The 12,706-nt window shown below is 47.4% G+C and overlaps 1 protein-coding gene across 2 annotated transcripts in view; it reads left to right on the top strand.

Moving 5' to 3' along the window:
* Positions 1 to 6,511: 6,511 nt before the first annotated feature.
* The window catches only part of UBE2U (ubiquitin conjugating enzyme E2 U), a 48,849-nt gene continuing 42,654 nt past the window's right edge, over positions 6,512 to 12,706 (top strand). Inside the window, exons 1-3 of one of the 2 annotated variants that reach the window (XM_072127877.1) lie at positions 6,512 to 6,885; positions 8,899 to 9,001; positions 9,483 to 9,564. In XM_072127877.1, the coding sequence (XP_071983978.1) occupies positions 8,936 to 9,001; positions 9,483 to 9,564 (148 nt within the window). In that variant the 5' untranslated portion in view covers positions 6,512 to 6,885; positions 8,899 to 8,935. The remainder of the gene's footprint in view (positions 6,886 to 8,898; positions 9,002 to 9,482; positions 9,565 to 12,706) is intronic. The other variant, XM_072127876.1, reaches the window with a different exon arrangement.

Genomic DNA, 12,706 nt, shown 5'->3' on the forward strand with positions numbered 1-12,706 from the left:
CAGGGGAAGGGGGGCGGCTGCAGGGGAAGGGGCATTTGTAATCGGAGAAACTACAATCCAGGAATACACCTCCATATGTCATACTCCTGCTGCTACAAACAACATACACAAAGGTCTGATTACACATCTCTCCAGGGACAACACTGACTGCAGAGAGTACAGATACAGTCCTGGAATATTAATCTATATTTCACAATCCTGCTGCTACTAACAATACATGCACAAAGGTGCGATTACACATCTCTCCAGGGACAATATCTAACATTGCCTGCAGAGAAGGCAGCCGCACTCCGTTGTCCTAATCCAAAAAGTGTTTATTCACATGTGGATACAAAGCTACGTTTCGGCTAGCTCAATGTAGCCATTTTCAAGCTACATTGAAAATGAAAATGGCTACATTGAGCTAGCCGAAACGTAGCTTTGTATCCACATGTGAATAAACACTTTTTGGATTAGGACAACGGAGTGCGGCTGCCTTCTCTTCTGTTTTTGATGCTGCTGGATCTCGGGTCAGACCTAAGCAGCTAGCACCCACATGGATTGAATCCCTTGCTACATCTCACAGTGCCGACCTCCTCTACCAAATTTGCTAACATTGCCTGCAGATGGCACAGAGCACAGCAGTGTGAGGACACTACCCCAAGTGCACTTGGAAAAGCTACAATCCTGAAAGATAAATCCATATATCACAGTCCTGCTGCTACTAACATACACAAAGGTCTGATTACACATCCCTCCAGGGACAATACATAACACTGGCTCCAGAGAGCACAGAGCACAGCAGTGTGAGGACACGCCCGTCCCCCTCCACCCCCAGTGCACTTGGAGAAGCTACAATCCTGGATATAAATCCATATATCACAGTCCTGCTGCTACTAACAACATACACAAAGTCTGATTATACATCTCTCCAGGGACAATACATAACACTGCCGTCTGTAAGGTCACACCCTTATTGCTTAAATGTTACTTTTGTACAAAGAAAAGTCAAGTAAAAGGTCTGATTACACATCTCTCCAGGGTCAGTACCTAACACTGGCTGCAGAGAGCACAGAGCACAGCAGTGTGAGGTCTGATAACACATCTCTCCAGGGACAATACATAACACTGGCTGCAGAGAGCACAGAGCACAGCAGTGTGAGGGGTGATTACACATCTCTCCAGGGTCAGTACCTAACACTGGCTGCAGAGAGCACAGAGCACAGCAGTGTGAGGTCTGATAACACATCTCTCCAGGGACAATACATAACACTGGCTGCAGAGAGCACAGAGCACAGCAGTGTGAGGTCTGATTACACATCTCTCCAGGGACAATACATAACACTGGCTGCAGAGAGCACAGAGCACAGCAGTGTGAGGTCTGATTACACATCTCTCCAGGGACAATACATAACACTGGCTGCAGAGAGCACAGAGCACAGCAGTGTGAGGTCTGATTACACATCTCTCCAGGGACAATACATAACACTGGCTGCAGAGAGCACAGAGCACAGCAGTGTGAGGTCTGATTACACATCTCTCTAGGGACAATACATAACACTGGCTGCAGAGAGCACAGAGCACAGCAGTGTGAGGACACATCCCAAGTAAACTAGGAGCAGCTAACATTCTGGAATATAAATCCAAATATCACAGTCCTGCTGCTACTAACAAGATACATATAGGTCTGATTACACATTTCTCCAGGGACAATATCTGACACTGAAGTTGTGATCCCAGGAGATGAACCTCCACCAATCCCAGGGGGATGTAACATTTTCATGATTTTTCCATGTATCATTTGAGGGGCCAAGAAGAATTAAAAAAATAATGACAAGGGTGTCCAAAAAAAACGGATCCCTTGTCTGTTGCTCGGTCCACAGAACCTTCCACAAACCCATTGAACAGCAATGTTTGAGATATTTGCCAAAGAAGACGGGACCATTTACCACCTGACCGGCTCCCTTATGAAAGGGGAGGGGCTTGATTAAAGGGGCAGTGTTATTGGATAGAAAAGTGTCCTGTATCCCATGCAGCGGGGGATGGGGGTGCGCGGAGCGGTGCCAGGAGGAACTTCCCCCTCTAATAATATTTATTCTCATACAGTCCCCGAATATTACGTGTCTGACGTGGTCGCTTCACCTTTTCCCCGACGGCGCAATGAATGGGAACTTTGAGGAACCTTCTGGCTGCAGATTTCACCGCCGCCTGTTATAGGAAATCTGGAAGCCGCGCTACATCTTAATGTACAGAGCTGAGGGGGAAGATATATTTCCAGAAGATGAGGAAATACAGAGCCGTGTGTGCGGGAGATTTATCCATATTCATCAAATCCTTCTCTCGGATCCTAAAAAGTTATGTGCAGGAAACGCCGGTAAGACGTCAAGTCATAGACCATCCATTCACAGCGGCAGTAAAGCGTGTCACACTGAGCCTCCTATGGTTGTATGACGGATCGCCCCGACCATGGACACAGCCATGGATAATACACGGACATCACATGAGATGGGAGACACAATGTAATCACCATGTATCAGACTTGTGCTCATCCCTGTTGATAATATGTTTTATATCTTCATTCAATTCACAGCAGACAAAGGGGGTCATTTACTAAGGGCCCGATTCGTGTTTTCCCGACGTGTTACCCGAATATTTCCGATTCGCGACGATTTTCCCTGAATTGCCCCGGGATTTTGGCGCACGTGATCGGATTGTGGCGCATCGGCGCTGGCATGCGGAAAAATTCGGAAAAACCGCTGCATTTAAAAAAGAAAAGTCGCGGGACTCGCGCTTACCTTCACTCGGTCCGGCTTGGTGAAGATCAGTGCATTCCGGGGAACTTCAGCGCAGCTGCGACACCTGGTGGCCGAATCCTCCGCAGAGAACGCGGCGCTGGATCGCGAATGGACCGGGTAAGTAAATCTGCCCCAAAGAGTTGAATACTAACATTGTCTTCCTGCTACCACTAGGGGGAGCTCACTGAATACAATAGAGAAGGACAGGCTTCCTGTATCATTTCCACAGACAATGGGGTTTGGCTGTTTGAAGAGATTATTTGTTACAGATCCCCTCAAGTAACACAAAACACTATTCACTTGCTAAATACCCCATTGATCCGGCGGTGATGATCTTGTAGTCCCTGTGGTCTTTGAGCAGAAGTGGCCGGGACATGACCTCTGCAGCACATGAGTGGCCGCAGCAGTCACTTACCTCATTATAATCATAAAACTCACCACTAAGGCCACTGATTGGCTGGACATGCTGATAACGAGATGACTCTGCTGACAGTAGCCTCTAATAATAATAAAATTACTGCTTACTCCTCCTCTTATGATAAATAAATTACTTCTACCACTCCCAAACTGAGATGACTCTGCTAACCCTGCCTTCTAAGGATTATCCTACTGTCTCTGTCCTCTAATGATCATGAGATGACTCTGCTGACCCTGCCTTCTAAGGATTATCCTACTGTCTCTGTCCTCTAATGATCATGAGATGACTCTGCTGACTCTTCCTTATAAGGATTATCCTACTGTCTCTGTCCTCTAATGATCATGAGATGACTCTGCTGACTCTTCCTTCTAAGGTTTATACTTCTGTCTCTTTTAATGATCAAGAGAGGACTGTACTGTTTCTGTCCTTCAATGATAATGAGATGACTCTGCTGCCATATCCTATTCTACACAGCAAAGCTGAAAGGGAGATTGTAGTATTTCCACAATTATTAGGATAATGATATGAACCTACCACTCTTTGACTTTCTTGGAAATTAGATGACTCTGCCTTCTAAGAATTATTTTACTGTCTTTGTCCTTCAACGATAATGAGATGACTCTGCTGCCATGTCCTATTCTACACAGCAAAGCTGAAAGGGAGATTGTAGTATTTCCATCATTATTATACATGCCTGATTTCATTAATCTATGATTTATAGTGGGAAATTAACCACAATGTGCATTCGGCAGAACATGCTGATAAAGAGATGACTCTGCCCTCTAATAATGATAATAAAATGACTGCTGACTCGTCCCCTTAGGATAATGATATGAATTTACCACTCTTTGACACTATTGGAAATGAGATGACTCTGCTGACCCTGCTTTCTAAGGATTATCCTACTGTCTCTGTCCTTCAATGATAAAGAGATCACTCTGCTGCCTTGTCCTATTCTACACAGCAAAGCTGAAAGGGAGTTTGTAGTATTTACATAATTATTAGAATAATGATATGAATCTACCACTCTTTGACTCTATTGGAAATGACTCTGCTGACCCTGCCTTCTAAGGATTATTCTACTGTCTCTGTCCTTCAGTGATACTGAGATGACTCTGCTGCCATGTCCTATTCTACACAGCAAAACGGAAAGGGAGAGCTAGTGAAAATTTGAGCATTTCCATAATTATTATAGACGCCTGAATGCCTTGACCTTTGATAGCAGGAAATGAATCCACAACATGTTGTAGTTACAATGTGGCATCGGGCGGGTGGTATATACTGTATATATGTATGTAGCCTCCTTTGTCATTGTGTCTATACCACAAGACCCGCTTTATTACATGCCGTTCTATACCTTGTAACCCGTCTGCATTTTTCACATTTTTTGATTGTGAATGTGAACATGTAATGTGTTACAATGAGGAAATTGTCTAAACATCACATTCCCTATTTTTTTGGGGATAATTCTCCGGCCAGGATTTATTCCCCAGTGGATCGTTCCATATTAAGCTCTGGCTTTCCATCACCCGGCGCCGGCATCAACACATGCAGAACATTATTAAAAACAGAGTCCATTCATTCACATCAAACAGACAGAGATATCAAGTGCTGAAAACCAGGGGAACAGAGTCAGAGATTCGGCTATAGGAGGCATCTGATGGAACTATTGGGGCTGATTGGTTATCATCGTTCCTGGAGGGGATCCAGCAAGATGTCTCAGATCCAGGGGGTATGTGAGGTGAGATGGACCACCATGGTGCCATCTACAGTCTGTATGTCATGTAATGTCACTGGTGTGGACCCACTGCATCACTTAAAGGATTTAAAGGGAACCTGTCACCACATTTTTCAGAAATACAGCTACTGACAGGTTCCCTATTAACTGACTGACACCCTTCTTTCAGCTAAAAATTGTTTCCCTCAGATCCCCATATTATCAACTTTATAATTTTACTTGGTATCCAGGGATATCTGTAGCGAGTCGAGGTGGGTGTGGCCTCCACGGACTGACATCATCACAGGTCCTTCAGCCTCCTTGGGCTGACATCATCACAGGTCCTTCAGTGTCCTCGGGCTGAATCCAGCAGCTCATCCCGTTCTCAGCGTTCAATAATAATGTCATGTGACCAGGGTGACATCATTGCAGGTCCTTTAGTCTGTTAACATTAGCAAACTGTACCACATGCATATATATCTGATCAATGACATTGCTTCATGCCATAATGGACTTCTACCCCTCTCTGTGCCTCCATAGAGGCTGATGTGTTGCCATTGTTCAGATATATATACACAGTTGGCTAATGTAAAGAGGCTAAAGGACCTGTGATGATGTCAGGCCGTGGAGGCCACACCCTCCCCCTCAACTCGCTATAGATATCCCTGGTTATCGAGTAAAATTATAAAGTTGATTATATGGGTATCTGAGGAAAACAATTTATAGCTAAAAGAAGGGTGTCAGTCAGTTTGTAGGGCTCTATAGGAACCTGGGAACCTGTGTCGGTCATGGCTGGCAGGGTGAAGCAAGAAGAAGGGGAGGGAGCGCGGCATTAGGGTTCCCCCTCTGTATAGGTGACAGGTCCCTAGAGATGGCAAGGAGAGAGGCCTGTGATGGTAACAGCCTAGCCAGCAGCAGTAATGGCAATGACCAGCAGCAAATAAGGCCGTGCAACATTTCACTCTGATGACACCCAGGAGTCTAGTTGGCTGAAGTGCGGGACATCTCCTTGTTGCAGGCAGTAGTATTAAGTACTTCCACCATGGACCCGTGGTCTGCTAGGCTGGCCTAATCTCCTGAGAGCCACGTTCGCTCTCTGTCCATGGATGAGGCTGAGCTTATACTCATCTTCTGGAAGGTTCTAGGGAGCTAGCTGATAAACAGCCTGCACTAGCTCAGAAGAAGTTACATTGAAAGCAATTCTTTGGTAACATAAGGAAACACCCTGTCTGGACAGCAGATTGAAGATTAATACGAGTGATGACTCAAAAAGCGTTGACCCAGCCCTAAATGCGACAATTTATCTCCAGCCACTGGGTGTGGTAATTAGTAACGGTCCATTCTGCGGGACATTACATGCACAGGAAGCTTTTAAAGGGTGTTTTGGGGGAATATAATATCCTACAATCATCATTATTACATAGATGAGGTTCCAAATGATCCGCTGCTCAATGTTACAGCGTTGCTGCCAGACCTGCGATGTCACATGACCAGGTCGCAGCTCAGTCCCATTTACATGAATGGCGCTCCGCTGCAATACCAAGGACAACCACTATACAATGTACGGCGCTGTGCTTGGTCAGGAGGGAAGAGAATAGGGCAGCAGCTCTCCAAACATTAGGGCACTGTTTCTGCCTTGATGTAGCAGAGCTGATTATGTGTGTAGCTGCACTGATGCTGTAGGTTCTCACTGACTGCACAGGAATGAACTGGTTAAACCTCTGTCCCGTCCTCCGGGAGCCTCAGTGCTATAGCAACACAGACAATGGAGTCTAACAAACCCCCAGTGCTCCCAGAGCCGGGACAGAACCGCCATCAGCCCTGGATCTGACGATGACTTCAAGGGAAATATTCCTCGGATATTAGGACTATTTTTTTGTATAAATAACTTTACAGAGAATTCTGGAATTTGCAGATTTACAGGAAGTTACAATGTAAGCGGGACTCTGCTCATACTCACCTCAGCCTGACCGTATGTAAGTGCTACTCATTCTAGATAATGGGTCCAAGAGGGAGGATGATTTGATCCAGAACCAGCACCATTGTCTATAGGTTGTGTCTGGAATTGCAGCAGAAACATTGCCGCTCGTATCCAAAGGCTGAAACTGGAATTACAGCTCATCGGAGCAATAGCTATTAATGATTGTGTCTGGTATTGCAGCTAAACAGCGCCACCCTAGTGTATAGGCTGTGTCTGGTACTGCAGCTTCACTGGGCCAATGTGGTCTATAGAGTGGGGCTCATTTACTAAGGGTCCGAACATCGCACTTTCGTCGGGTTTCCCGAATATTTCTGATTTGCGCCAAATTTTCCTCGGGATTTTAGAGCACACGATCAGATTGGGGGTCATTTACTAAGGGCCCGATTCGCGTTTTCCCGACGTGTTACCCGAATATTTCCAATTTGCGCCGATTGTACCTGAATTGCCCCTGGATTTTGGCGCACGCGATCGTATTGTGGCGCATCGGTGCCGGCATGCGCGCGACGGAAATCGGGGGGCGTGGCCGAACGAAAACCCGACGGATTCGAAAAAACCGCCGCATTTTTTAAAAAAAAATGTGTTGCGAAAATTGTGCTTACCTTCATCCAGGATAGGCCGGTGAATTTCAGGGCATTTCGGCGCGCCTCTGGGAACTTCAGCGCAGCAGCGCCACCTGGTGGACGGCAGAGGAACTACCTTCATAAATCCCGGCCAGACCCGAATCCTGTGCAGAGAACGCGCCGCTGGATCGCGAATGAGCCGGTTAAGTAAATCTGCCCCATTTTGTTGCATCGGCGCCGGCTTCCGTGCGACAGAAATCGGGGGCTTGGCCGTCGGACGACCTGACGGATTCGGAAAAACCGCGGGATTTAAAAAAGAATTTGTGTCGCAAGATCAGAACTTACATGCACCAGGAAGAGGAAGGTGAACTCCGGCGGACCTCGGCGCAGCAGCGACACCTGCTGGATATTGGGTGCACGGAAAACGCGAATCGGGCCCTTAGTAAATGACCCCCAATGTGTCTAATACTGCAGCACCATTGTCCACTGGCTTTGTCTGGTATCTCACCATTAGCGATGCATAGTCCTGCAATTCCTCTGTGTCTAATGATGTGGCCCAACAGCGCCACTCTTCTCCATAGATGGTGTTTGGTATTACAGGTAGACAAGAGCCATTCTTTTCCAAAGACCTTATTTGCAATGTGGGATTTGAGTACCTTGGTCTTGATACCAGTATGCATTGGGTGGTCCCAGCGCTGTAGCCATGTGATGGGGTCCTATAGTGTTTGCAGCACCAGTACCAGGTCTAGCATGGATCAGACCAGTGATTGGGTCCAGGGTGTCTCCGGTGATTATACACTTGTGGTTGTGATTGTTTGGGGGCCGAGCAGTAAAATAAATCTGCCTCTAGTTTAAGACGTGTAATCCCGAATGTTCCCATATGTGAGGAGCAGCCGACCAGAATAAGAGACTAATGCAATTTACTGAACAGGCAGGAAAGTATTCGGCATCCCCGGCGCTATCGCCCCTCCGAGACCCTCACAGCGTTATGTAGTCACATACACTCAGACGTAAGCCCCCAAGAGGCCGGTGACACCGAACCTGCGCCGTATGCAGGAAAATTATTATTTTTATTATTATTTTTTATTATTTTTATTATTATTATTTTAAGGCCGGTCTGGGGGGGTCTCTATTTATTCTGGGGTCTGTATTTATTACGGGGTCTCTATTAGTTCAGGCCTTCTGGCTCTATATATAATTCGAAGGTCTAGTGTGGGTTTGGACTTAGATCTGAATTGGTTTGGGGGTCTGTAACAGATCTAATGTCTATAATCACTAGATCTTGTCTGAATCGGGGTCTGATCTGTGGAAGACCCCACTATCTGCTCCATCATATGGTCTGCACTCTATTATAGGCAGGATATGAGAACACGCTGGGAGTTGTAGTTGATATAGAACATGTACTCATAGATGTAATTACTGTCTTTATATATCTATATACTGTGCAGATGAGGAGTCCTGAGCGGAGCCGGAGGAGCGGAGGACATGCACTCCAGAAGTTACTTATTACTGGAGAGGGAATATCAGGAGCTGCAGGAAGCTCAGCTACATGTGAGTATAGAACATATCAGAGCGCATGTACATGTATGTATAGAAGATATCAGAGCGCATGTACATGTATAGAACATATCAGAGCGCATGTACATGTATGTATAGAACATATCAGAGCGCATGTACATGTATAGAACATATCAGAGCGCATGTACATGTATGTATAGAAGATATCAGAGCGCATGTACATGTATGTATAGAACATATCAGAGCGCATGTACATGTATGTATAGAACATATCAGAGCGCATGTACATGTATGTATAGAACATATCAGAGCACATGTATATGTATGTATAGAACATATCAGAGCACATGTACATGTATGTATAGAACATATCAGAGCGCATGTACATGTATGTATAGAACATATCAGAGCGCATGTACATGTATGTATAGAACATATCAGAGCGCATGTACATGTATGTATAGAACATATCAGAGTGTGTAACATGTAACATATACACTGCATTGTGTTATAGGGGATCAGGGTGACGCCGTTGTGTGACGAGCTGCTGACATGGGTGGTCCGGGTGCAGGGGCTGAAGGACTCGCTATGGGAAGGTCTGTATTCAGATTTTTACTCATTAATATTCTATTTATTTAGTTTAGACTTTTGCAACAAAAACATAAAGTTGTAATTAGTTTTATTTCAAAGTCTCTCTCGTTCTGAGTACGCAGCTCCCATGCAGACCAATGTGTTAGATACATTAATAAAACACTGAAAACGATGGAATCCAGTGACTCCCCACGTGACCCAGACCGCCATGACAACGTCTTCTCCATGTGACCCAGACCGCCATGACAACGTCTTCTCCATGTGACCCAGACCGCCATGACAACGTCTTCTCCATGTGGCCCAGACCACCATGACAACATCTTCTCCATGTGACCCAGACCGCCATGACAACGTCTTCTCCATGTGACCCAGACCGCCATGACAACGTCTTCTCCATGTGGCCCTGACCACCATGACAACGTCTTCTCCATGTGGCCCTGACCACCATGACAATGTCTTCTCCATGTGGCCCTGACCACCATGACAACGTCTTCTCCATGTGGCTCAGACCTCCATGACAACGTCTTCTCCATGTGGCCCTGACCACCATGACAACGTCTTCTCCATGTGGCCCAGACCACCATGACAACGTTTTCTCCATGTGGCCCTGACCACCATGACAACGTTTTCTCCATGTGACCCAGACCGCCATGACAACGTCTTCTCCATGTGGCCCTGACCACCATGACAACGTCTTCTCCATGTGGCCCTGACCACCATGACAACGTCTTCTCCATGTGGCCCAGACCACCATGACAATGTCTTCTCCATGTGACCCAGACCTCCATGACAACGTCTTCTCCATGTGGCCCAGACCACCATGACAACGTCTTCTCCATGTGACCCAAACCTCCATGACAACGTCTTCTCCATGTGGCCCAGACCACCATGACAACGTCTTCTCCATGTGGCCCAGGCCTCCATGACAACATTTTCTCCATGTGGCCCAGACCTCCATGACAATGTCTTCTCCATGTTGCCCAGACCTCCATGACAATGTCATCTCCATGTGGCCCAGACCTCCATGACAATCTCTTCTCCATGTGGCCCTGACCACCATGACAACGTCTTCTCCATGTGGCTCAGACCGCCATGACAACGTCTTCTCCATGTGGCCCAGACCACCATGACAACGTCTTCTCCATGTGGCCCAGACCACCATGACAACTTCTTCTCCATGTGGCCCAGACCTCCATGACAACGTCTTCTCCATGTGGCCCAGACCGCCATGACAACGTCTTCTCCATGTGGCCCTGACCGCCATGACAACGTCTTCTCCATTTGACCCAGACCTCCATGACAACGTCTTCTCCATGTGGCCCAGACCACCATGACAACGTCTTCTCCATGTGGCCCAGACCACCATGACAACGTCTTCTCCATGTGGCACAGACCACCATGACAACGTCTTCAACATATGGCCCTGACCACCATGACAATGTCTTCTCCATGTGGCCCAGACCACCATGACAACGTCTTCTCCATGTGACCCAGACTGCCATGACAACGTCTTCTCCATGTGGCCCTGACCACCATGACAACGTCTTCTCCATGTGGCCCTGACCACCATGACAATGTCTTCTCCATGTGGCCCAGACCACCATGACAACGTCTTCTCCATATGGCCCAGACCTCCATGACAATGTCTTCTCAATGTTGCCCAGACCTCCATGACAACGTCTTCTCCATGTGGCTCTGACCACCATGACAACGTCTTCTCCATGTGGCTCAGACCGCCATGACAACGTCTTCTCCATGTGGCCCAGACCGCCATGACAACGTCTTCTCCATGTGGCCCAGACCGCCATGACAATGTCTTCTCCATGTGGCCCAGACCACCATGACAACGTCTTCTCCATGTGGCCCAGACCACCATGACAACTTCTTCTCCATGTGGCCCAGACCTCCATGACAACGTCTTCTCCATGTGGCCCAGACCGCCATGACAACGTCTTCTCCATGTGGCCCTGACCGACATGACAACGTCTTCTCCATTTGACCCAGACCTCCATGACAACGTCTTCTCCATGTGGCCCAGACCACCATGACAACGTCTTCTCCATGTGGCCCAGACCACCATGACAACGTCTTCTCCATGTGGCACAGACCACCATGACAACGTCTTCTCCATATGGCCCTGACCACCATGACAACGTCTTCTCCATGTGGCCCAGACCACCATGACAACGTCTTCTCCATGTGACCCAGACTGCCATGACAACGTCTTCTCCATGTGGCCCTGACCACCATGACAACGTCTTCTCCATGTGGCCCTGACCACCATGACAATGTCTTCTCCATGTGGCCCAGACCACCATGACAACGCCTTCTCCATATGGCCCAGACCTCCATGACAATGTCTTCTCAATGTTGCCCAGACCTCCATGACAACGTCTTCTCCATGTGGCCCTGACCACCATGACAACGTCTTCTCCATGTGGCTCAGACCGCCATGACAACGTCTTCTCCATGTGGCCCAGACCGCCATGACAACGTCTTCTCCATGTGGCCCAGACCGCCATGACAATGTCTTCTCCATGTGGCCCAGACCACCATGACAATTTCTTTTCCATGTGGCCCTGACCACCATGACAATTTCTTTTCCATGTGGCCCTGACCACCATGACAATTTCTTTTCCATGTGGCCCAGACCGCCATGACAACGTCTTCTCCATGTGGCCCTGACCTCCATGACAACGTCTTCTCCATGTGACCCAGACTACCATGACAATTTCTTTTCCATGTGGCCCTGACCGCCATGACAATGTCTTCTCCATGTGGCCCAGACCACCATGACAACGTCTTCCAGCCACATCTTTCGTCTGCAGGTTTTGCATAAGGTTACTCTCACACTTGATACTGTGTCATGGGGGTTCAGTTTTTGAAAATCAATGGTAAAAACAGATCCCAAGAGCATCCAGTGCACCCTCTGATTTATAATGGAGTCAATAAGGTGCTGCAGTTTGTGTAGTTTGCAGCAGGAGGCAGTGAGTGTCAATAGAAAAAAGTTGGAGTAATTTCTATTTCCTGCCGCCCCCTGCAGGCTGCCGCCCCAGGCATTGGACTTCCATAGTCCCTTGGTATGTGGGGGGCACCGCCTGAGGATTCAGGATTCTCAATGCTGTGCGCTGGTTCTGGTGATTGTCC

This window comes from Engystomops pustulosus, chromosome 10, assembly GCF_040894005.1.
Source record: "Engystomops pustulosus chromosome 10, aEngPut4.maternal, whole genome shotgun sequence".
Taxonomy (NCBI): Eukaryota; Metazoa; Chordata; class Amphibia; order Anura; family Leptodactylidae; genus Engystomops; species Engystomops pustulosus.